Source organism: Bos javanicus, chromosome 17 (assembly GCF_032452875.1).
Source record: "Bos javanicus breed banteng chromosome 17, ARS-OSU_banteng_1.0, whole genome shotgun sequence".
In the NCBI taxonomy this organism is placed as follows: Eukaryota; Metazoa; Chordata; class Mammalia; order Artiodactyla; family Bovidae; genus Bos; species Bos javanicus.
In genome coordinates this window covers 4,927,731-4,951,134 of record NC_083884.1, presented here as the reverse complement: position 1 = coordinate 4,951,134, position 23,404 = coordinate 4,927,731, and the positions used below count along the sequence as shown (strand labels likewise).

General features: G+C 43.1%; 1 protein-coding gene and 1 long non-coding RNA gene across 8 annotated transcripts in view; one reads left to right on the top strand and one right to left on the bottom strand.

Moving 5' to 3' along the window:
* LOC133228501 (uncharacterized) lies at window positions 1–21,675 on the bottom strand. Of its 2 annotated transcripts, none has more exons than XR_009730226.1 (4): window positions 21,587–21,675; window positions 7,092–7,297; window positions 4,907–5,119; window positions 1–3,385 (listed from the first exon to the last, which is right to left on the bottom strand). It is a non-coding gene; the product is annotated as an uncharacterized LOC133228501 (long non-coding RNA). The 2 variants fall into 2 exon arrangements; XR_009730227.1 differs by lacking the exon at window positions 21,587–21,675 and adding an exon at window positions 12,903–18,644.
* Window positions 1–23,404, top strand: part of TRIM2 (tripartite motif containing 2) — a 128,101-nt gene that overhangs the window by 69,265 nt on the left and 35,432 nt on the right. For all 6 annotated transcript variants that reach the window (XM_061383942.1, XM_061383944.1, XM_061383947.1 and 3 more), the window contains 4 exons: window positions 4,786–5,023; window positions 18,633–18,784; window positions 19,954–20,134; window positions 21,200–21,923. In XM_061383942.1, the coding sequence (XP_061239926.1) occupies window positions 4,786–5,023; window positions 18,633–18,784; window positions 19,954–20,134; window positions 21,200–21,923 (1,295 nt within the window). The remainder of the gene's footprint in view (window positions 1–4,785; window positions 5,024–18,632; window positions 18,785–19,953; window positions 20,135–21,199; window positions 21,924–23,404) is intronic.

Genomic DNA, 23,404 nt, shown 5'->3' with positions numbered 1-23,404 from the left:
TGAGTTGCAAAGAATTTACTTTCAAGGAACTACAAGTGGGCAGAAGCAATCCAGTAGCTACTGATTTATTTCCACGGGAGATGGAGCATTACATATTTTAAGATTCAGGTTTTTAAACTTCTCCCTTTGTTCTTTGTGAAACCATTTTTGCCCTCATAGAGAATCTTTGATGAGGGCCAATTAAAAGTCTTCCCAGGTGCTCAGATGGTAAAGAATCTGCCCATAGTTCAAGGGGAACCTGGGTTTGATCCCTTAGTTGGGAAGATCCCCTAGAGAAGGGAATGGCAACACTCTCCAGTATTCTTGCTGGAGAATTCCATGGACAGAGGAGCCTGGTGGGCTACAGTCCATGGGGGTCGCAAAGAGTCAGACACAACTGAGTGAAGAGTTTATATTTACATAATTAAATATGTATCATTTTCTCCAGCATAACAAATCAGATAATATACATGCGTATATGAGGGGTTAGTTAAAAGGAGTTTTCTTCCAGAGATACTTCAGAAGACACATACTAATGGTGTATTTGAACATGATGATATTTCAGATGAAGAAAAATCTATATATATGTGTGTGTGTGTGTGTGTATGTGTGAAATAACTGTAAATTACCTGAGTATTCGTTCTTGAATAGTTTTTTCCACTGAGTTAACCAGTTTTCACAATATATTTTTACCCTCATGTACCCCATCAGCAATTAGGCATAAAAAATATTGTTGGTAATTAGTTTATCTGTGATCTAATTTTAGTATTTCCCTAGTAAGTTGGCATATTTTTCTTAACAAATGTTAATTATGTGTTATAGCATTTAGTAATACAGCAAATATAGCATTTTATTATTTAATACACATAATTAAAATTTTCTACCTCCTATGATAGAACAGAAAATTGGTGTTTTCAGTGACTTCAAATCAATGCTAATTACATTTGCCATCCAGTTTAATGTACACTTGTTGTCTTCCTGAACATGCTTTGAGTTGATTTCCTTTGGAAAGTCTCAATTACAATAGGATAGCCACACCCTTGGTGGTGACGGATGGATGAGAAAGTGGATTTGTTACTGGTGGTTGTGGTGTTCTGTTTTGCTCTCTTTGTTTTGGGTTGTTTTGTGTGTGTGTGTGTGCGCGTGCATGCATGCACATAAGTGCATGTACAGTTTTTTGTTTGTTTTAAGCGGTGGTATATAGGGCACTGATACTTTGTACTTTATTCATAATTTTATAATTATGAACATAATTACAAGTACTGAGTACTTTGTAATTCATATTCCAAAATGGCAACAAGGAGAGTGGTTTTTCTCCCTGACTCAGTGGACATGGCTGAAACATGACCACCAGCTAACTGTGACATGCCCCTGGGCTCACATGGGAAGGTCATATGTGATATTCAGGAATCAGGACAGCTGGGCACTCTTATGCTCACTGCTGAGAGCCACTTGGCTTGAGCCTGGCAGAGCCGCCGGGGTTTGGTACCTGCTCAGGCTGGTGTCTGGTTCCCATTCCCTTGCTCTGACTGGTGAGAAGCAGCACTTCCAGACTGCCCTGGCTGTCCCTCTTGCGCTCTTAGGTCTAGCCCAGGCCACTTCCACTCCACATCCAATAGCTAGCGCTGGAGGTTTTCAAGAGCCAGCAAAGCGAGTCCCTAGGGAATGCCACGTGAAAGTTGTTCGAGCATCATGTGCACTGAACTGATTTCCTTTGCAAGGTGTTGGCAACTTTCCTTAATGAGAACATTTTACGTAGAGACAGAAATTCACGGCTTGTCTCACTGCCAGAGGAGAGGAAGATGCAGGACCATTGTCTCCACCTCTTGCTGGGCACAAACAATGGCTGCTCGGTGGACAGCCACTCTCTTACTCTCATTTCTTCCAGAATGCCATCAGTGGGGCTTGGAGGATGCAGACACAGTCCCTGGCTTTATGAAGCTTCCAGCCAAGAGAAGCAGCCAGTCATTAGCCACCTAGTCACTCAGATTAATAGGAAATTAAACCAGTCACAACGGCCACGTACCTGAAGTACACAGGCAACCGTATAATAGGAAATGTGGCTCTAATGCAGAAGGCTTCCCTGTAGAAGCGATGATTAGGCAGAAATCCCAAGGATGAAGAAAAATTAGTTTAGCAAAGCAGAGTAAGCAGAAGAAAAGAATTTCAGGTATGTTGCAGAGGTGTAGAGTGAGAGGGACCATGACACCTTTGGAAGAACTTAAATAAGCCTCGGGTGACAGATGTGCAGCAAATTAGAGGAAGACAGAAAATGTAGATGCCAGATCAGATAGGTGTGCAACCCACATCCTCACGTGTGGATTCTTGTCTTGGCTGTAAGAACGGTGGAAGCCACGGAAGGCTTTCATCTTAGATATGAGGGGAGGAGATTAAACTTTACATTTGGGGAAGACCACTCTGGTTAGAATATGGAGAATGATGAAGGGGATACAAGGTAGATGACGGTATACCAGGGGTAGGGTGACTGCAGAAACCTAAGCAAGGGTGGTGTGATACAGATGAAGAGACCTGGGCAGCCTGGAAAGACACTTTCGGGCTTCGGTGATGGGTTGGATATGAACACTGAAGACCAGTAAGGGAATTCTTACTGTTTTAAGAACCACTCCTGGTTTGGGTTTGCTTAGATGAAAGGATGGGGATGCAGTTTACTGCTAAGAAGGAGGACAAAGAGTGTGGGAAGATCATGGGGTTGATTTTGGACAGGTGGAGTTTTAGGACCTGTGAGATCTCTAAGAAGAGATGCAAGAGAGCAGTTGGTGTACAGGTATGGGGCTCAGAGGAGGCATCCATGGGAGGAAACGTACATATGAGAGCGTTACGCTTATTGTTATGTAGTATAATACCCCAGGGAGAGAAGAGGGCTTATGATAAGCCTTGATGAAGTCCAGAGTATACTGACTTTCAGTAGGAGAGAGAGAGCAGGCAGAAGGAGAGCCAGGTGAGTGTGGTATCATAAGGCAAGGAAAGATAAAAAAGGAGTGGGGAGCGGGGGAGTGGACAAGCTTGATGAATGACAGCATTGAAAAATGTGTGTTAGATTTCAATGTTGCTGGTGACCTCAGCAGAAGTTATTTCATCCCTGATACTGATTCAGTGCTCTCTACTTGTGTGACATGTGTGCGTGCGTGCTGAGTCACTTCAGTCGTATCCGACTCTGCAACCTCACAGACTGTTGGTCTCCAGGCTCTTCAGTCCATGGGATTCTCCAGGCAAGAATACTGGAGTGGGTTGTCGTTTCCTCCTCCAGGGGATCTTCCCAATCCAGGGATCAAAGCCACATCCTTATGTCTTATTGGCAGGCAGGTTCTTTATTATTTGGGTCTCCTGGGAATCCCTGTGTGAAATTGGGAAAGTCAGTTAACCTCCTTGATGTCAGTTTTCCCATCTGCAAAATAAGAGAAATGGGGAGAAATAAGAGGTTTTCAAATTCTGTTTGTCATAGAAGCTGGGAAACATTGTAGTTATGGCAAGCTTAGATTCTGGGGCCAGATCGCCTGGGTTTGGACATCTAAGTCCCTTGGGCAAGTAGCCTACCCTCTCTCTGCCTGTGTTTCTTCATACATGTAAAAGTGATCCCAGGATCACTGGAAGTATAGTTGACCCTCAAACACATGAACCGCATGAGTTTATCATTTGCATATTGTTTTCAGTAGTTAATACTACAGAATGACAAGATCTGCAGATGGTTGAATCTGTAGGTGTAAACCCTGCATGTGTAGGAACTGGCTAATTGAAGGGCTGGCTCTGAGTCATGGGTGGATTTTTGGATTTTCCACTGCACCGGGGGTCAGCTCCCCTAACTCCACATTGTGCAAGGGCCCACTATACTTTATATTTAGTGACAAGTGTGTGGGTCCATCATTATTAATGTGGCGTAGCTCAGTCAGTAAAGCTTCTGCCTGCATTTCGGGAGACCTGGTTTCATTCCTGGGTGGGGAAGTTCCCCTGGAGAAGGGAATGGCAACCCACTCCAGTATTCTTGCCTGGAGAATCCCATGGACGGAGGAGCCTGGCGGACTCCTGGCAGGTTCATGGGATCACAAGAGTTGGACACGACTTGGCGCTCTCTCTCTTTCTTTCTTTGCTGATTAAGTGAATGAAATTCATGGCTCTTAAGGAGAGGTAAGAAGAGATGGTATGTCCCATCCCCATTTCAAACAAAGCGTTTCCACTTCGATGTGTTTTTAATATCTGAAGTCTGCTTATGATCTTGTGTGTACAGAGTGTCAATGCTAATAAGAACAAAAAGTGACATGTTTCCCCCAATTTGTGTAAAATTCCACAAATTCGTGAATGCCATACCAGCCACTCTAGGCCAATGTTCTTAACCTCAAATGGGCATACAGATTGCCTGGGAGTCTGATTCATCAGACCTGGAGTGGGCCCTGTGAGTTGGAGTCTGCATTTTTTCCAAGCTCCCTGGTGAGGCCAGTGATGCTCACCATGGACCATACTTTGCTTGTGTGGCAAAGCTCTTGGAAACAGTACCAAACTAAACTAAACTGAAGTTGCTCAGTCATGTCCGACTCTTTGTGACCCCTTGGACTGTAGCCTACCAGGCTCCTCTGTCTATGGGATTTCCCAGGCAAGAGTACTGGAATCAGTGAGATTTTCCTTGAGCATCACTTGTCCAGATGGCTGACCAGTCCAATGTAATGTGACCTGTTGACTTCAGAAATGCACTTTTTCTAGCGAAGGAGACCACAACGAAAGTTTATGCAGAGCAGCTTTGTGCCTACCGCAGGAGCCCTACCATGCTGACAGCCCTGCTTCTGCCCTGGACAGGTGCCTGCAGAACTACATTCCCGCCCACAGCTTAACCCTCTCCTGCCCGGTGTGCCGCCAGACCTCCATCCTGCCCGAGAAGGGGGTGGCCGCGCTCCAGAACAACTTCTTCATCACAAACCTGATGGATGTGCTGCAGCGATCTCCAGGCAGCAGCGCTGAGGAGTCCTCCATTCTGGAGACCGTCACCGCCGTGGCTGCAGGGAAGCCTCTGTCATGCCCAAACCACGATGGGAATGTAAGTGAGGCCCTGCAGTCAGTCCTGACTGAGGGGCTGCTTGACGGGGGAGGCTTGGGGCAATCAGAGGGTATCAACTCTGAAACAGGACTCCACCTGGAAAAGGAGTGGTTAACAATGCCTTTACCATCCTCAGATTATTTTGCCTGCTTCCTTTCTCTGACCAAATTTATGTGAATAATAAAATCAGTTTTCATTGTGTTCACTTTGCACTAATTGCTGGTGTTTCCCCAGGAGGGCAAACTCACAACTATTTGCCAGCTGGGCATAGTTTGACCCATAGAAACATCTGTGTTATAAATTATGGATAGAGATTAAATAGTAGATAAGCTCTGCAAACTGAGAATGATTATTAGAATGTTACAGTGTTTTATTTTTCTTGTGAGGGAAATTTTTCTCATGCTCCATTAGATCCTGTTGCTGTTGCTGCTGCTAAGTCGCTTCAGTCGTGTCTAACTCTGTGCGACCCATAGATGGCAGCCCACCAGGCTCCCCGTCCCTGGGATTCTCCAGGCAAGAACCCTGGACTGGGTTGCCATTTCCTTCTCCAATGCATGAAAGTGAAAAGTGAAAGTGAAGTCACTCAGTCGTGTCTGACTCTTATCGACCCCATGGACTGCAGCCTACCAGGCTCCTCCATCCATGGGATTTTCCAGGCAAGAGTACTGGAGTGGGGTGCCATCGCCTTCTCCGTAGATCCTGTTACTTAATCATAAATAATCTGAAGTTATGTGAATCCCTGATAAGAGATTATAGACTGGAGTCCAGACTGTGTCCTGCCATCAGCAAGCATAGTAACTGTTACATATTCAGGAGGACCTGTGTGTTCATCAAAAGAGGACTCACAGGAGCTGTGTAGCCTGAAGAGGCAGCACTGCACAGCAGCTGATGGCCAGCTGATTCAAATCCTGCTCTGCAACTCATTTCCTATGTTGGATTTGGCAAAGCTTTGACAGATTTACTAAACTCTCTGTTCCACTTCCTCATCGGTAGAAAAAAAGTAATAGTCTACCATACAGGATTAAGTAGAGAATTAAATATTTAAGTCCTAGAAAATAGACAGTAAGCTCTCGATAAATATTAGCTATTGAAATTGTTTCTAATTAATGATGGCTTCCTGGTGACTCAGACAGTAAAGGGTAAAGATGTAGCAGATGTGGATTCAATCCCTGGGTTGGGAAGATCCCCTGGAGAAGGGAATGGCAACCCACTCCAGTATTCTGGCCTGGAAAATTGCACAGCCAGAGGAGTCTGGCAGGCTACAGTCCATGGGGTCACAAAGAGTCAGAGACACCACTGAGCAGCTAACACACATACACAATGACTTACTTCACTTTTCAAAAACATAGTGACCACTTCAAAAGTGTGTGAAACTGGGACTTCCATGGCGGTCAAACGACTAAGACTCTGAGCGCCCAGTGCCGAGGGCACATGCTACAGCTGAAAAACGAGATTGCACACGCTGCAACAGAGATGGCGCTCCCAAGTGCCGCAGCAAAGCCCTGGGGCAGCCAAACGCATGAATAGATAGATGGATAAGTTGTCTTCAGAGTGTTTCAAGCTGAACTGAGGCAACAGAGGTTGTTAGCAAAGCAACAACTATGAGCCATAGCTGATAATTGTTCGTTTACTCTCTTCCCGCCTTGCCTCAGTCTCACTGGCCTCCTAGAACCTGCCGAGTGGTTTCCCACCTTGGGCCCTTACTGTTCTCTGGTTCTTTACGCCTGGAATGCTCTTTGCCCCGTCTGTGTGGCCAGCTTATTCTCACCCTCTGTGCCCCAGCTCACAGCTCTCCGCCACAGAGCAGTCCTGTCTAGCCCACCATCTGAGGCAGACCACCTCTGACTCCCAGCTACCCGCTGCTCACCACCGTCTTGGTTTCCTTCATGACATTCAGTGTTCTGCCTGCCTCCATCTGTGTATTTGCTGGCTCTCCTTCGAGAGTGAGCTCCCAGGGGGAGAGGCTGTGTTGTTCATCATACCGGTGGCAGTAAGCACAGCGCCTTACACGTGAAAGTGTACGTATAGAAAGAGGCCAGGCAGATGAGACAAAGCAAAGGCTACTTACTCAGCACTTGCTGAAACAAAGAGCAGGACCATCACGTGTGTTCTGTCAGAGTCAGGCAGACGAGTGGGGAAGCTCTCTCTGGAAAAAGGAGGAGGCTTCAGGTGTGCCCTGATGGGGAGTGGCTAGCTGGGGAGGCAGGAGGACTAATGAGAAGGGGGCACTCTATGTGACTGCTCCGGTGCAGATCTGACTTTCTCAGCTTGGTCCTAAGTTGAAGGCAGAGACAAAAATTAAAGATGTCAGTTATATCTCTTAGCCTTCAGGGGCCGGTTGTTGCAGAAGTTATCATTTAGCTTTTGGGATTATTGCCAGAGAAGCAGTGTGACTTATGGAAGCCTGGCTTCCTGGGTTGTTTTCTTGAGGATACAAGGTTTGGTGTGGGTTGTTTCCCTGTGGATACAAGGGTTGGTGTGGGTTGTTTCCTTGAGGATACAGGGCTGGTGTGGGTTGTTTCTCTGTGGATACAGGGGTTGGTGTGGGTTGTTTCCTTGTGGATACGGGGGTTGGTCTGAGGTGTTCCTTTGAGGATACAGGGGTTGGTGTGGGTTGTTTCCTTGATACAGGGGTTGGTTTGAGGTGTTTCCTTGAGGATACAGGGCTTGGTGTGGGTTGTTTCCTTGAGGATACAGGGGTTGGTGTGGGTTGTTTCCTTGAGGATACAGGGGTTGGTGTGGATTGTTTCCTTGAGGATACAGGGGTTGGTGTGGATTGTTTCCTTGAGGATACAGGGGTTGGTCTGAGGTGTTTCCTTGAGGATACAGGGGTTGGTCTGAGGTGTTTCCTTGTGGATACAGGGGTTGGTGTGTGTTGTTTCCTTGTGAATACAGGGGTTGGTCTGAGGTGTTTCCTTGAGGATACAGGGGTTGGTCTGAGGTGTTTCCTTGTGGATATAGGGGTTGGTCTGAGGTGTTTCCTTGAGGATACAGGGGTTGGTGTGTGTTGTTTCCTTGTGAATACAGGGGTTGGTCTGAGGTGTTTCCTTGAGGATACAGGGGTTGGTCTGAGGTGTTTCCTTGTGGATATAGGGGTTGGTCTGAGGTGTTTCCTTGTGGATACAGGGGTTGGTGTGGGTTGTTTCCTATGGATACAGGTGTTGGTGTGGGTTGTTTCCTTGAGGATACAGGTGTTGGTGTGGGTTGTTTCCTTGAGGATACAGAGGTTGGTGTGGGTTGTTTCCTTGAGGATACAGGGGTTGGTGTGGGTTGTTTCCTTGTGGATACAGGGGTTGGTGTGGGTTGTTTCCTTGAGGATACAGGTGTTGGTGTGGGTTGTTTCCTTGAGGATACAGAGGTTGGTGTGGGTTGTTTCCTTGAGGATACAGGGGTTGGTGTGGGTTGTTTCCTTGTGGATACAGGGGTTGGTGTGGGTTGTTTCCTTGAGGATACAGGTGTTGGTGTGGGTTGTTTCCTTGAGGATACAGGGGTTGGTGTGGTTGTTTCCCTGTGGATACAGGGGTTGGTGTGGGTTGTTTCCCTGTGGATACAGGGTTGGTGTGGGTTGTTTCCTTGAGGATACAGGGCTGGTGTGGGTTGTTTCTCTGTGGATACAGGGGTTGGTGTGGGTTGTTTCCTTGTGGATACAGGGGTTGGTGTGGGTTGTTTCCTTGAGGATACAGGGGTTGGTGTGGTTGTTTGCCTGTGGATACAGGGGTTGGTGTGGGTTGTTTCCCTGTGGATACAAGGGTTGGTATGGGTTGTTTCCTTGAGGATACAGGGCTGGTGTGGGTTGTTTCCTTGTGGATACGGGGGTTGGTCTGAGGTGTTTCCTTGAGGATACAGGGTTTGGTGTGGGTTGTTTCCTTGTGGATACAGGGGTTGGTTTGAGGTGTTTCCTTGAGGATACAGGGCTGGTGTGGGTTGTTTCCTTGAGGATACAGGGGTTGGTCTGAGGTGTTTCCTTGAGGATACAGGGGTTGGTCTGAGGTGTTTCCTTGAGGATACAGGGGTTGGTGTGGATTGTTTCCTTGTGGATACAGGGGTTGGTTTGAGGTGTTTCCTTGAGGATACAGGGCTTGGTGTGGGTTGTTTCCTTGAGGATACAGGGGTTGGTGTGGATTGTTTCCTTGAGGATACAGGGGTTGGTCTGAGGTGTTTCCTTGAGGATACTGGTTGGTGTGGGTTGTTTCCTTGGAGATGCAGGGGTTGGTTTCCTGGGCAGATTGTGGTCAGAATTCTGTTTTTACATGGTCCAACCACTGTGCATTGTAGTGTTCAGTTTCTCAGAAGCCAAGAGTACATATTTTTGAACAAGTGACCAGACACCATGCTTGGTTTCTCACACATTTCTTTGTGTAAAGTAGGTATTGGTTACTTTCATTTTATAGATAAAGAAACTGAGAATTGACCAGTTTAAGTCACACAGCTAGTTGACACATCATAAATGCTAGACGAGAGGAAATAGCATCCTGAGTTTTTTGGTAGCCAAAACAAGAGAGACATTGTGTGTTACATTTTTTAATTATCTAATTGAAAGCATGGGCTTCCTTTGTAGCTCGGTTGGTTAAGAATCTGCCTGCAGTGCAGGAGACCCGGGTTTGATCCCTGGGTCAGGGAAGATCCCCTGGAGAAAGAAATGGCAACCATACCATGCTCTCAATAACTATAGGTTTTCTGTGCACTGTACTCCAGGGGAGCATTACCATGTAAGTTTTGTCAAGGGAACTTGAAGCGTGCCTTCTTATAACCACAGCTCTTAGTAAATGCTAAGGCTGTCTCCTCCTGGGGCCCACATTCTAAATACTAGTCTGAGAAGGTGTCTCTATCACATACAAGAATTTCCTTAAAGTGTAGTCCAGGCAAGGAACTTTCTGCAGATCTGACTTGATAGAGAAGCACCATTTTAGAAACATTAGGAGACTGCTGTAGACCTGGGTCCAAAATGGGGTATAAAAGACAACCGTGTGGAATGATAAATAATGGTAGCTAAAAAGATTACATCACTAAGGAACGCCAGGTGTGTCGTGGAATTCAGGAACGAGCTCCCAGCGCAGCACAACTGGAGCATGGCGATGCGCCTGTGAGGTGGAACACTGGTGGGCCACAGAATACAGGGCTGAGCCTGGAGAGAAATTGTGATGGGCTGGGGGTGTCATCAAGGAAAGGTCTGGCCTACACTCCATGGGCAGTGAGGAAGCATTCAAACCTTTTAAACAGGAGATGGGTATGTGGCATTGTGGAGGAACACAGCAGCAGAGATTGGAGGCTGCAACACCAGTTCTGTTTGGCACTGAGTTGTCCAAATGAGAGATGATAACAGAACAAGAAGGGCATTAGTGGATTTGGAGAATGAAGGATGAATTTCGGAGAAAAGAGTAGTCTTTTATTTGATCATCTCTGCGTGTGTTTGTGCTCAGTCGTGTCTGACTCTTTGAGTCCCCATGGACTGTAGCCCACCATGCTCCTCCGTCCATGGAATTTTCTAGGCAAGAATATTGGAGTGGGTTGCCATTTCCTACTCCAAGGGATCTCCCATACCCAGGGATCAAACCCACATCTTTTTGTCTCCTGCATTGGCAGGTGGGTTCTTTACCTTTGGCGCCACCTGGGAAGCCCCTTTAGAATCTACCCCCCCACAAATAAAAAGGCATATACTAAAATGTGTTGAACTATTAAGCTATTAAGATGGTGAGAATTTGAGCAATTCAAATTGATCATATAAGTCACTTAAAAAAAAATTTTCTCTTGTATAGACCAAGTTCCCACACCACAATGAACTAAAATTACATTAGCAACATGATATAGACTTCAAATCTTTTTTAAAAGCTTATAATTATTTAACCAAAGAAAATAGAAAAATTAGATTATTTACAAAATATTGAAAGTGGAAACTTTATTAAATGTATAATATAAAGTCATATCTATACTCAGAAAATTTTATAGGTTTAAGTATTTTCTTTTATTTAAAAATATTCCATTTCAAGAAGTTAGGGAAAGAACAATAAAATAAATATATGGAACACAAAATAAACGAAAATAAAAAAGACAACCTTGGAGAGTTTGAAAATCCTGAAACAATTGTGTTGATGAATAAATCCAAGAGCTGAACTCTTTTTTATTAATTAAATAATTTGATAGAGCACCAAACAGTAAATATAAATTAATTGAGACTAATAAAGAGATTAAAAGATTTTAAAATTAGCAAGTCAGTTCTCTGCTAAAGACTAAGATATTGAAAGCCTGAATGAAATAGATCATCACCTAGGAAACTAAAAATGATCAAAAAAACCCAAGGTGACTTAAAACTTCAAAAAAAAAAAAAAAAGAAACCGGTGAAAGTTAATTTAAAACTGAATGCTTTGGGGACTTTCCTGGTGGTCCAGTGGCTGGGACTCTGCCCTCCCAGGTGGGGGTGGAGGGCAGTGCGGGAGTTGGGGTGGGGCAGATCCAATCCCTGATGGGGGAACTAGATCCCGTAGGAACAACTAAGACTCAGTGCAGCCAAGTAAGTAAAAATACTAAAAAACAAACAAACAAACACTGAATGCCTTCAAACTTGTATAAAACAGACATGATTCTGATTCGTAGTATGTATACTTCTGAACCATAAAAAAGGTAGGGAGCTCCCAAATTCACCTATGATATACTCATAACTCTTGACACCAAAATCTAGTGAAGACATAAGAAAACTTTGAGTCACTAAGTTTATGAAAGTAGCTGTACAATTCTTATTTAAATACCCCAGCAAACTTTTACCATGTAAGAGCACTTATTAAGAAAAATATGAGTATCACAAAAGAAAATGAGCACAGAACTTTAAGAAAGGCAGAAGAGATATGAACAGTTGATAATCGTAGGAGGAAATAAATGTTAAGTGTCACAAATAATTCTTCGAGATTGTTTTCTGATCATGCCCAAGCAATAGAGACCCTTGGATGTCACAGGCTGCTAAGAAGAAACTCTCTCAAAGATGCTAATTCCAGCAAAGGTAAAAAAGCCTTTGGGTGAAACTTTCCCTTGTTTCTCTACCAAAAATATCACATCACATCACATTGAAAATTAACTCTAAAGAGTCAGATCCTCCTGGAGGTGTTTTGAGCACTTTCTCTATGCTGAGTCATTATGATTCTTTGGAATCGTAAGATGTGTAAACCAGCAAGAGGCCTTGGAAAATGAACTGCGCTTCTTTAATCATTCTGTTGTTCCATTATGGATCCTAGGAGTTCACTGCCGCTGCTTTGAAACAGGGGTCCTCATTACATATTCAAGCCAAATACATGCAATATTACAGATAATTGGCTGCGGTTAATTGCCATGGGTAAATCTTTAAAAACAATTCAAGCGTCTGAAGGTTAATAAAATCGGGTAATTAACAATGAAGCAGGATGTTGCCGTCATAAACTGCCTGGTGCTGGTTAGCACATGTGGATGAAAGCCTGTCATTTACTTTAAGTGCTGTGACACTGTCTTCTAATTAAACTGCCACTGCTGCATTGTTCAGATACAAAGAAAAATGGGAATAATGGTCAATGATTTAAGAGGTTCTTTGCACTTAAACCAGACATTTGAGCTCATGCCTTAAAGTCCCAAAGCACAAATAATCCTTAAGCCCTGTTGTTGCTGGCTTCGGTGCCTTACTAAGGAGGACGTTAAGAGGTGTGAAGGAGAGATCCTCATGAAGAATTCCTTGCCAAGAATCAGCCCCCACTTCCAAAAGCCTCTGGATTGGCTGCAAGGCCCTGACCATCCTTTATAGCTCACTATTATGCATATAGTCCTGCCATCCTGTCTTCTAATGAACCCAAACTTGACTACCTGTCAACAGCCACAAGCTCATCCAGGCCACCCAGCACTGGGAGCACCAGAGTAATCTCACCCAAGATGGACGAGCTCCGCTGGGTCGCTCACTCCTACAGTGAGGTCTCAGCTTGAGTCAAAGCTGTCAGAACCAAGGACAAGCATTAGAGAATAACTAGTTGTTGATGTTTCAAAATGATTTCAGGGCCTTTGCTTCCCAGGAAACAACTAGGACTCGGTACCAGGGACAGTTACACAGGTCTGCTGCTGTCTTTTCAAAGATAGAATTTTTTTAAATTGAGGTAAAAATCACTCAACATAAAATTCAGCTTTCTAACTACTTTATTAGTTTTTTAGATTTTTACTTGATGTGGATCTTTTTAAAAAGTCTTTACTGAATTTGTTACAATACTGTGTTTTATGTTTTGTCTTTTTGGCCAAGAGGCATGTGGAATCTTAAATCCCTGACCTGTACCCTCTGCATTGGGAGAGTTGACCATTGTACTGCCAGTGAAGTCCCTGTTTTCATCACTTTTTATTTTGGCTGCACTGGGTCTTTGTTGTGGCGAGCAGGGGCTCCTCTTCATTGTGGTGTGTGGGCTTCTCATTGTGGTGGGTTCTCTTGTGGAGCAGTAACTGCAGCGTGTGGGCTCAGCTGACCCACAGCACGTGGGATCAAACCCACAGCCCAGGGATCAAACCCACATCTGCATTGGCAGCTGGATTCTTTACCACTGAACCGCCACTGAAGTCCTTCTTAGTATATTAAAAAGGTTGTGTAAACATCACTACTATCTAATTCCAGACGTTTTTCATTATATCCTCCAAAGAAACTGTGTACCTGTTAAGCAGTCATTCTTCATCCCCTCCCCCCACCCCAACCCTCGGCACCTGTCACCTGCTTTCTGTCTCTAAGGATCTATTATGGACATTTGATATAAATGCAGTCCTGCAATATGTGGCCTTTTGAGTCCAGCTTCTGTCATTTAGCGTAAGGTTTTCAAGGTTCATCTATATTGTAGTGAATATTAGAACATCATTCGTTTCTTTATGGCTAAATAATTTACCACAATTCATTTATCCGTTCATGAGTTGATGGATATTTGGGTTGTTTCCACTTTCCACTTTGAGCCGTTATGAATAAAGCTGCTGTAAACATTCACGTATGGGTTGCTGGGTCATATGGTAGAGTTGACCACCAGCAAAGCATGAGAGTTCTGATTTTCCATATTCTTACCAACACTTGTTATTATCTGATTTTTTGAGTCTAGCCCTCCTAGGTGCTGTGATGTCTCATTGTGGTTTTGATTTGCAATTTTTTAGTGACTAATGATGTTGAAAGTATTCTCCTGTGAAAATTGGCCTTTCATTTAGCCTCTTTGAAGAAAAGTCTATTTAATTCCTTTGACAATTTTTGAATTGGGTTCTTGAGTTACAGGTTTTTTTTAATATGTTCTGGATACTGCATCCTTATCAGATGTATAACTAAGAAATATTTTCCCCATTCCTTTTATGTTTCTGTTACTGCCCTTTGATACACAAATTTTTAATTTGATGAAGTCCAACTTATCTTTTTTATTTTGGCTTGTGCTTTTGTTTCATATCCAGGAATCTGTTGCCAAGTCCAAGGTCATGAAGATTTAACCCTATGGGTTTTTTCCCAGGATTTTTATAGTTTTAGTCCTTACATTTAGGTTGTTAATCTATTTTGAGTTAATTTTTATATATGCAGTGAAGTAAGGTTTCAGCTTCATTCTTTTACATGTAGATACCCAGTGGCTTTGACATTATTTCTTGAAAAAACTGTTTCCCTCATTGAGTGGTCTTGGCATCCTTGTCAAGAATCAACTGACCATAAATGTATTGTTTTACTTCTGAACTCTCAAATCTATTCCATTGATCTATATGCCTGTTTTTATGCTGGTAACACACAATTTTAATTACGTTAGCTTCATAGTTTCAAAATTTAGAAATATGAGCCTTCCAATTTTGCTCTTCAAACTCTTTTTTAAGATTGTTTTGGCTATTCAGGGTCCCAGTGCAGTTCTCTGTTAGTTTAGGAACAGCTTGTTCACTTTTGTGAAAAAAGAAGTTAGAATTTTGATAGCTGTTTCACTGAATTTGTAGATCAGTTTGGGGAATACTGCGCTCTTAACAATATTAAGTCTTCCAAGGCATAAGCATAAGTTATCTTTCCATTTATTTCCATTATTCTTTAATTTTTTCCAACAATATTCTGTAGTTCTCAGTGTATAAGTCTTAACATTTTCTTAGGTAAATTTATTCTTTAAATATTTTATATTCTTTTGGATGCTATTATAATGGAATTTTCTTAAATTCATTTTTTGATTTTTCATTGTTAGTGGATAGAAATACAACTGTTTTTTGTTTGTTTGATCTTGTATCCTAAAACTTTACTGAATAAATTTGTTAGATCTAATATTGTATGTATGTGTGTGCATGTGTGTATTCTTGGGGATTTTCCATATATAAGTCATCTCTGAAAAGAGGAATTTTTACTTCTTTTCCAATTTGGATGCATTTTATTTATTTTTCTTGCCTATATGCTCCGGTTAAAATTTCCAGTACATTGTTATAGAAGTGACAGAAGTGAGAAAAAAAAGAAGTGGCAAATGTGGACATCCTTTTCTTATTTCTGATCTTAGGGAATTACCATTAAAGAAGCTGTGGGTTTTTGTAAATTCCCGTTTGCAAGTTGAGGAATTTTCCTTCTAATTTGATAAGTGTGTTTTTTTTTTATCATGAAAGGATGTTGGTATTGTCAATACTTTTTTTTTTGCATTTGCTAATATAATCATATGGGTTTTCTTCCCTTCATCCTATTACCATGGTGTATTACATATATTGATTACTGTATGTGGATCACCCTTGCATTTCTGAAATAAATTCCACTTGGTCATGTGTTTAGTCCTTTTAATATGCAGCTGGATTAAGTTTACTAGTATTTTGTAAAGGATTTTTACACCTATATTCATAGGCAATATTAGTCTATAATTTTCTTTTTCCATGATGTTTTTGGCTTTGATGTCAGTATATTACCGGCCTATTAGAATGAATGAATGTTCCCTTTTCTTCTACTTTTTGAAGACTTTGAGGATTGGTGTTAATTATTCTTAAATGTCTGGTAGAAATCACCAGTGAAGCCATCTTGGCCTGGACTTTTCTTTGTTGGAGGTTTTTTGAATATTGATTCGTCTGTTTACTTACTATAGGTCTATTCACATGTTCTGTTTCTTCTTGGAGTTAGTTTTAGTAGATTCTGTGTTTCTAGGAATTTATCCATTTTATCTAGGTTATTTAATCTGTTGACCTACAGCAGTCCATAGTATTATGTCAATTTTGTTGATCTTTACAAAGAACCAACTTTTGGTTTCATTGATTTTGCGATTCATTTTCTATTCTCCACTCTGATCTTTGTTTCCTTTCTTCTGCTTGCTTTGGGTTTAGTTCTTCTTTTTCTAGTTCCTTCAGGTGGAAGCTTAGGTTTATTGATTTGAGATCTTCTTTTTCATTGTAGACATTTACCGCTATAAAATTTGCTCTGAGTACTGTCTCTCAAATTTTGGCATGTTGTTATTTTTAAATAAAAAAATCTCAAGCTATTTTTTAATGTCCTTTGTAATTTTTCTTTGACTCATTATTTAAGTGTATGTTATTTAATTTCCACGTATTTGTTAATTTTCCAGATTTCCTTCTGTTACTGATTTCTAATTTCATTCCATTATAGCCAGAGAAGATACTTTATATGATTTCAATCATTTTAAATTTATTGAGACTTTTGTGTATGGTTTATTATGGAAAATGTTCCATGTGTACATGGCAAAAATGCATTGTTATTGAACAGAATGTTCTATATGTAGATGTTAGATCAAGTTGGCTTATAATGTTTTTCAAATTCTCTATTTCTTTACTGATCTTCCATCTAATAGTTCTATCATTACTGAAAGTTCAATATTGAAATCTTCAGCCATTATTATTGAACTGTCCATTCCCCCCTTCAGTTCTATCAGTTTTTGTTTTGTTAATAATTGTCATCTCTTCTTGACAGATTGACCATTTTGTCATTATTAACGTCCTTATTTAACTGAAGTATAGTTGATGGTCCTTTTCTGTCTGTTATACCCCTGGAGAAGGAAATGGCAACCCAGTCCAGTACTCTTGCCTAGAAAATCCCATGGACGGAGGAGCCTGGTGTCCATGGGGTCGCAAAGAGTCGGACATGACTGAGCAACTTCGCTTTCTTTCTTTTCTTTCTTTCTTCCTGTCTGTTATAACAACTTTTGTCTTACAGTCCATTTTGTCTAATATTAGAATAGCCGCTCCAGCTCTCTTTTGGTTACTATTTTCATGGAATATCTTTTTCCATCTTTTTACCTTCAACCAAAAGTGAATCTCTTATAAACAGCATACAGTTCACACATTCAGCACTATTATTATAGCTACTACGTATAAGGAATTACCTAGGCTCTGAGTTGTTTCAGTGCTCAGTAACTTAAAATCTTATAAATATTTCATAAAAGGGATATGAATAAAATTGCTTTAGTGCATGCATTCACTTTATGAAAAAATCAATCAATCTGTGTTAGGATTTATGCCATTTTTTTTTTATATGTGTTATACTTCAAGAAAAAAATCCCCCCCTTCAAAGTGCTTTGGGAATTCAATATTGGAAAAAGTTATTTCCAGCTTGAGAGAATAAGGGGAATGCTTTCACAAAGAAACTTTTGGGCTTTATGTTATATTATTACCAAGAGTTCATCTTTAATGAGGATAAAGTGGTTTTATTTTCAGGTAAGCAAATGATACCATGATCATTATCATCGCTGCTACTGCATAGGAACTTACTGTTTGTCAGTGCCAGGCATCGTCTGAGTTCTTTTTGCGAATTACTCCCTGAACCCTCATAGCAGCCCTGTGAAATAGGTTAGTAGGTTGCACAATTGTCTCCATTTGACAGAGAGAAAATTGAGACACGGTGAGGTCATGGGAAGTGATGGAGCCAGAAAGTGTTCTGTCCCTCTCATCTCTTACCCAAACAGCAGCAGTTCTCAAGGTGCCATCCAGGAACTCTCATGGGTCCCCAGACCACTTCAGGGGATCCACAAGATCCCAACTGTATGATAATACTAAGCATTGTTTACCTTTTTCACTCCCAATCTCTCAAGAGTATACAGTGGCATTTTCCAGAGGCTGTATGGCAGTGCTTTCAGGACAGACTGAACACAAACAGATACGAGAATCCAGCTGTCTTTTGTGAAGCCAGACCCTGAAGAGATTTTCAAATATGGAAAGCAGTGCCATTCTTCTCACAGGATTTTCTGTTTTGCAAAATATACTTTTCATAAATCATATTATTTATATTCACATTTAATGGGGCTTAGTTTTGCTTTTGATGAATTAATATCTGGAATGTTTCTCAGTTTCCACTTTTAATATAAGCAGCTGTAGATATAACTCACATAAACAAAAAGCATTTCGAGCTCTCAGTCATTTATAAAGAGTGCAAAGGAGTCCTGAGACTCAAATATCTGAGAACCACAGCACTGCGCTGTTCTGCCTTGGGGCAGTGGCCAAGTACAGCTGAGTTTGTGCCTGTAGCAGCTGCTCTGGAATCCCATCCACCTCTGTTTGAGACCTGGCACACAAAAGTTTATCTTTCCTTTTCTCCTGTGATGCTGGATCCTGGAGAGGCTGTGGGAATTACTGCACACATGCTGGGGAAGACCCAGCACCTGGTCAGCGCTCAGTCTGTGGCGGAGAACGGGAGCCGCTCTTGTGTCGCCCGCAGGTGATGGACTTCTACTGCCAGTCCTGTGAGACCGCCATGTGTCGGGAGTGCACAGAGGGGGAGCACGCGGAGCACCCCACCGTCCCCCTCAAGGACGTGGTGGAGCAGCACAAGGCTTCGCTCCAGGTGCAGCTGGACGCCGCCAACAGAAGGTGTGCACACCCCCTCTGCGCTCACGGCCGGCCACCTGCGGCCTCCGGGTTTCATGTCCCAGTGGGATAGAAGGTTCATGTCACCTAAGTAAATTCTCCTTTGATCACAGCTCTGTGGTCATAAACTAGTGAGCGATAAGGGTGATCCCCTGCCCTTTGGTAAAATTCCAGTCCCCTTGTTATAAGTAAAGCACCTTTGTATGATTAAATGAACAAAATATACTCGAGGAAAATGCTCTCAGATCTCTGAAATTTGTGCCTGAAACCAGGCTTTCTGAAGAGCCTTTCTTAGCTACTGTTCTTGACTCACTTACAGGCCATTATGCCAACTGTGACTGGCTCCCCTTTGCTTGAGCCCAACAAAAAGGTCTTCAGCAGCGATTGCTCAGTTTTCCTTCTGCTTCCTTGCCTCCAGGCTCTTTATTTGGCAAGGGTAGCTGTGTGATATGAGAAAGATCAAAGGGAGGAAATAAACAGCCAGCTGAAAATAAATCTTTACCAATAGTTGAAGTGAGAAAAGTGTGGCTGTTCTGTACTAATTGAAAGAATTTGGAAACTTGCAAGAAGTTCACAGGAAACTCTGAGTTTGGGTCAGTTTTTCATGTGATTGGGGAAAAAGATATAGCTGTCTATTTAGAACAGTGGTCCTTGGGCATGGGCCATGATATCCCCTAGGGGACACTGGCAATGTCTGGAGACAATTTGGTGTCACAACTGTGTGTGAGGGAGGAGTAGAGGAAAGGATGCTGTTAAACATCCTGTAATACGTAATAATCTTTTCCATTTTGCTGTATCATAGGATTTTGAATATAGCTCTCTGTGCTATACAGTGGGACCTTGGGCTTGTCCACTGTAGAGTATGCCTGATTTAGAGTGGGAGAGAAAAAGCCGAGGGGTTCTTAGAGCTTTGAGGTTTTGTACCATCAATTATTATAAATAAATGACTGAGGTAGATTGAAATAAGACATGGATCTTCAAAATCTCTTTTCTCAAAGGCAGTGATTATGGCATGTCTTATGATTCTGTTCTTCAGTTTTTACTTTTTAAAGATGATGAAAGGCATAGAAAATGTTTCTTGACAAAATATAGTGTTTGGATAGTTTTGTTTTTGTTTTACTATTTCCCTGTGGATGTTACTAGAATAACAAACTCTGACAACTGTCCTCCAGGCTCCCAGAAATAGATTCAGCTCTTCAGTTCATCTCGGAAATCATCCATCAGTTAACCAACCAGAAGGCCAGTATTGTGGACGACATCCATTCTACCTTTGATGAACTCCAGAAGACTTTAAACGTGCGCAAGAGTGTGCTGCTCATGGAGCTGGAAGTCAACTATGGCCTCAAACACAAAGTAAGACTCCAGCCATTCTTAGGACATCCCATAGGAGGCTTGATCCTGGGCCTCCCTGACGCCAGCGTACTGTTCCACCAGCAGCAAAGGGGACTCAAATGGGTTCTTAAGTGTCACTGTTGTTTGGTAAAGAGTAGCTTTTACTTGGAGAAGGCAATGGCACCCCACTCTAGTACTCTTGCCTGGAAAATCCCACGGACAGAGGAGCCTGGTGGGCTGCAGTCCATGGGGTTGCTAAGAGTTGGACACAACTGAGCGACTTCACTTTCCCTTTTCACTTTCATGCATTGGAGAAGGAAATGGCAACCCACTTCAGTGTTCTTGCCTGGAGAATCCCAGGGACGGGGGAGCCTGGTGGGCTGCAGTCTGTGGGGTCGCACAGAGTTGGACACGACTGAAGCGACTTAGCAGCAGCAGCAGCAGCTTTTACTTAACAGCATATTTTTTCCTGTTTCCAGCTATGTTTTCCTTCTTGTTTTCACCAAAACTATGATTCTGTGGCCTTAAGTACCACTTTATAACTTGACTACATAAAAGACAAGGTTGAGTATAAAGTAATACTTTCAGGATTTAGGGTTAAACTGGATTGTTTTCCTTCCTTAATTATAATGTCTAATAGTCTCTTGATGACTCTCTCACCCACACCAACCTGTTAGTCAACTTCAGAGTGAACCCTGACTGCAGCCTCTGTTTAACTCTGCACGTCCCATCACAAAACCAGGGATAAAAGCTTCTGATATTCAGATGTGGAGCTTTCATTTGTCTGGTTTCTGTTCCTTGAGCTGATGACAGGAGAACTTTGAACATTAAAAGAGACTGAGTAATGAATACTTCAGATGTCAGGCATAGCACTCTGTCGCCACGCTCTGGGTGACGTTTCAGCTCACCCCAGACACATGATCCCAGAAATATGTGTGTGGGAGAGATGAGGCGAGGAGGACAGGAAAGAGAAGGGGCTGGGAAGGCGATTTAGGATTTAGCATTACAGCCGGGTTCACTGGGTTAAACGGAACCTCGCCCCGGGGCACTCCGTGGGCGGCGCTCAGCTGCTCGCTTTCCCCACAGGTCCTCCAGTCACAGCTGGACACCCTGCTCGAGGGGCAGGAGAGCATCAAGAGCTGCAGCAACTTCACGGCACAGGCCCTGAACCACGGCACGGAGACGGAGGTGCTGCTGGTGAAGAAGCAAATGAGCGAGAAGCTCAATGAACTGGCGGACCAAGATTTCCCGCTGCACCCGCGAGAAAACGACCAACTGGACTTCATCGTGGAGACCGAGGGGCTCAAGAAGTCCATCCACAACCTCGGGACGATTCTGACCACCAATGCCGTCGCCTCCGAGACGGTGGCGACGGGCGAGGGGCTGCGGCAGACCATCATCGGGCAGCCCATGTCTGTTACCATAACAACCAAGGACAAAGACGGCGAGCTGTGCAAAACGGGCAACGCCTACCTCACGGCCGAGCTGAGCACGCCCGACGGCAGCGTGGCCGATGGGGAGATCCTGGACAACAAGAACGGCACGTACGAGTTCCTGTACACCGTGCAGAAGGAGGGCGACTTCACGCTGTCGCTGCGGCTCTACGACCAGCACATCCGCGGCAGCCCGTTCAAGCTGAAGGTGATCCGCTCGGCGGATGTGTCCCCCACCACCGAGGGCGTGAAGCGGCGAGTGAAGTCCCCTGGCAGCGGCCATGTGAAGCAGAAGGCTGTCAAGAGGCCCGCCAGCATGTACAGCACCGGGAAGCGAAAAGAGAACCCCATCGAAGACGACCTGATCTTCCGAGTGGGTAAGGGGCGGGCGGCGATGCGGCCGCATGCGGAATTTTGCTTGGCTCAAGGCGGGACTGGGGAAGTGTCGACTTGCAACTTGGCAGGTCGCAGCTCGGGCTGATGGTGTGGGAGATAAACTGGTGTATTTTATTAGGTGAGCTCATGCAGGCTTCTTCTCCGGAGAATGTTTGTGTCCTTCTCTTCCTTCTCCTGCTCCCTGTTCCCTCCTCCTTCCCTTCTCTCTCTTCCTCCCTCCCCTCCCTCTTTCTTCCCCTCCTTCTCCTCCCCTTCACCACGCCAGCGCTCCTATTTATTATGGAAAATCAGAAGCTGAAAATAAGCTAAAAGAGAGTTAGAAAAATACAGCACTCATAATCTGGACTTTTTTTTTGGTAGCAGTTTTTTTTTTTTTTTTAGCTTTTCATTTCATGTTTGAATGTAGGTGATTAAGAATGTTAGTTCCGCATGTACAGCAAAGTGATTCAGTTACATATATACATGTATCTATCTATTCTTTTCAGATTCTTTTGTTACATAATACTGAACACAGTTCCCTTTGCTATACTGTAGGTCCTTTTTGGTTATCCATTTTAAATATAACAGTGTGTACATAATCTTCACATTTTAAAGGAAATGTTGGCAATCTTTCCCCCACCATGGGAATAATGTCTTTAGAGTTCTTCTGCCTAACCCAAAGGCAGAGACATGCTTCTATCAGATAACTTCATGGTTTCTCTGGAATGTGCCAGCGCGGGAGGTAACTGTGGGCAGAGGGTCTGATGCTTGTCACTGCTTCCACATTGTAAGACCTGGGGACAAGGGGCATGGTGCATTGCAAGCTGTGGTTATGTCCATTTGCGTGTAGCTGGAGAGCAGCCTCAAGAGGAGAGGGTGGGTGGAAACCTGGAGAATAGAATGGGGTTGGGATGGAAGCAAGAAGGCTTAGGATGAGCCAAGAGATTTGGGAATGCAAATTGTCCTTCCCTTGTCAGCTTTATTGCCTCCAATTTTTTTTTACGCTGTTTATTTTCTAAACAAACTAAATGTAAACAACCACTACTTTACTAATTCTTTTATATATTAAAATTTTCTTTTTTATTTTGTGGCATGCCATGTGGCATGTGAGATCTAGTTACCTGACCAGGTATCGAACCCAGGCCCCCTGCATTGATAGCATGGAGTCTTAAGCATTGGACAGCCAGGGAAGTCCTCACAATTTGATAATTCTTAAGAAAAAAAAAGTCTGTGTGTTAGCTACTGTATCCAAAAGTGGCTCCCACTTGCTTCTCTTTCTGCCTCTTTGGTCCTCCACTGCAATATCTCTAAAAAGGTCTTTAAGCTATGGCCACTGACACAGGCAGAAAAACAGTTCTGTGGTTCAGACAGATTGGGGAAAGTTTAGCTTAAGTGAGGGAAACAGATTTTTTTTCTTTTGGCCGAAGTACCTTCAGAATCTGCTGACGTGCACTGCAAGTCTCACAGGCAGTGGAGGGATAAT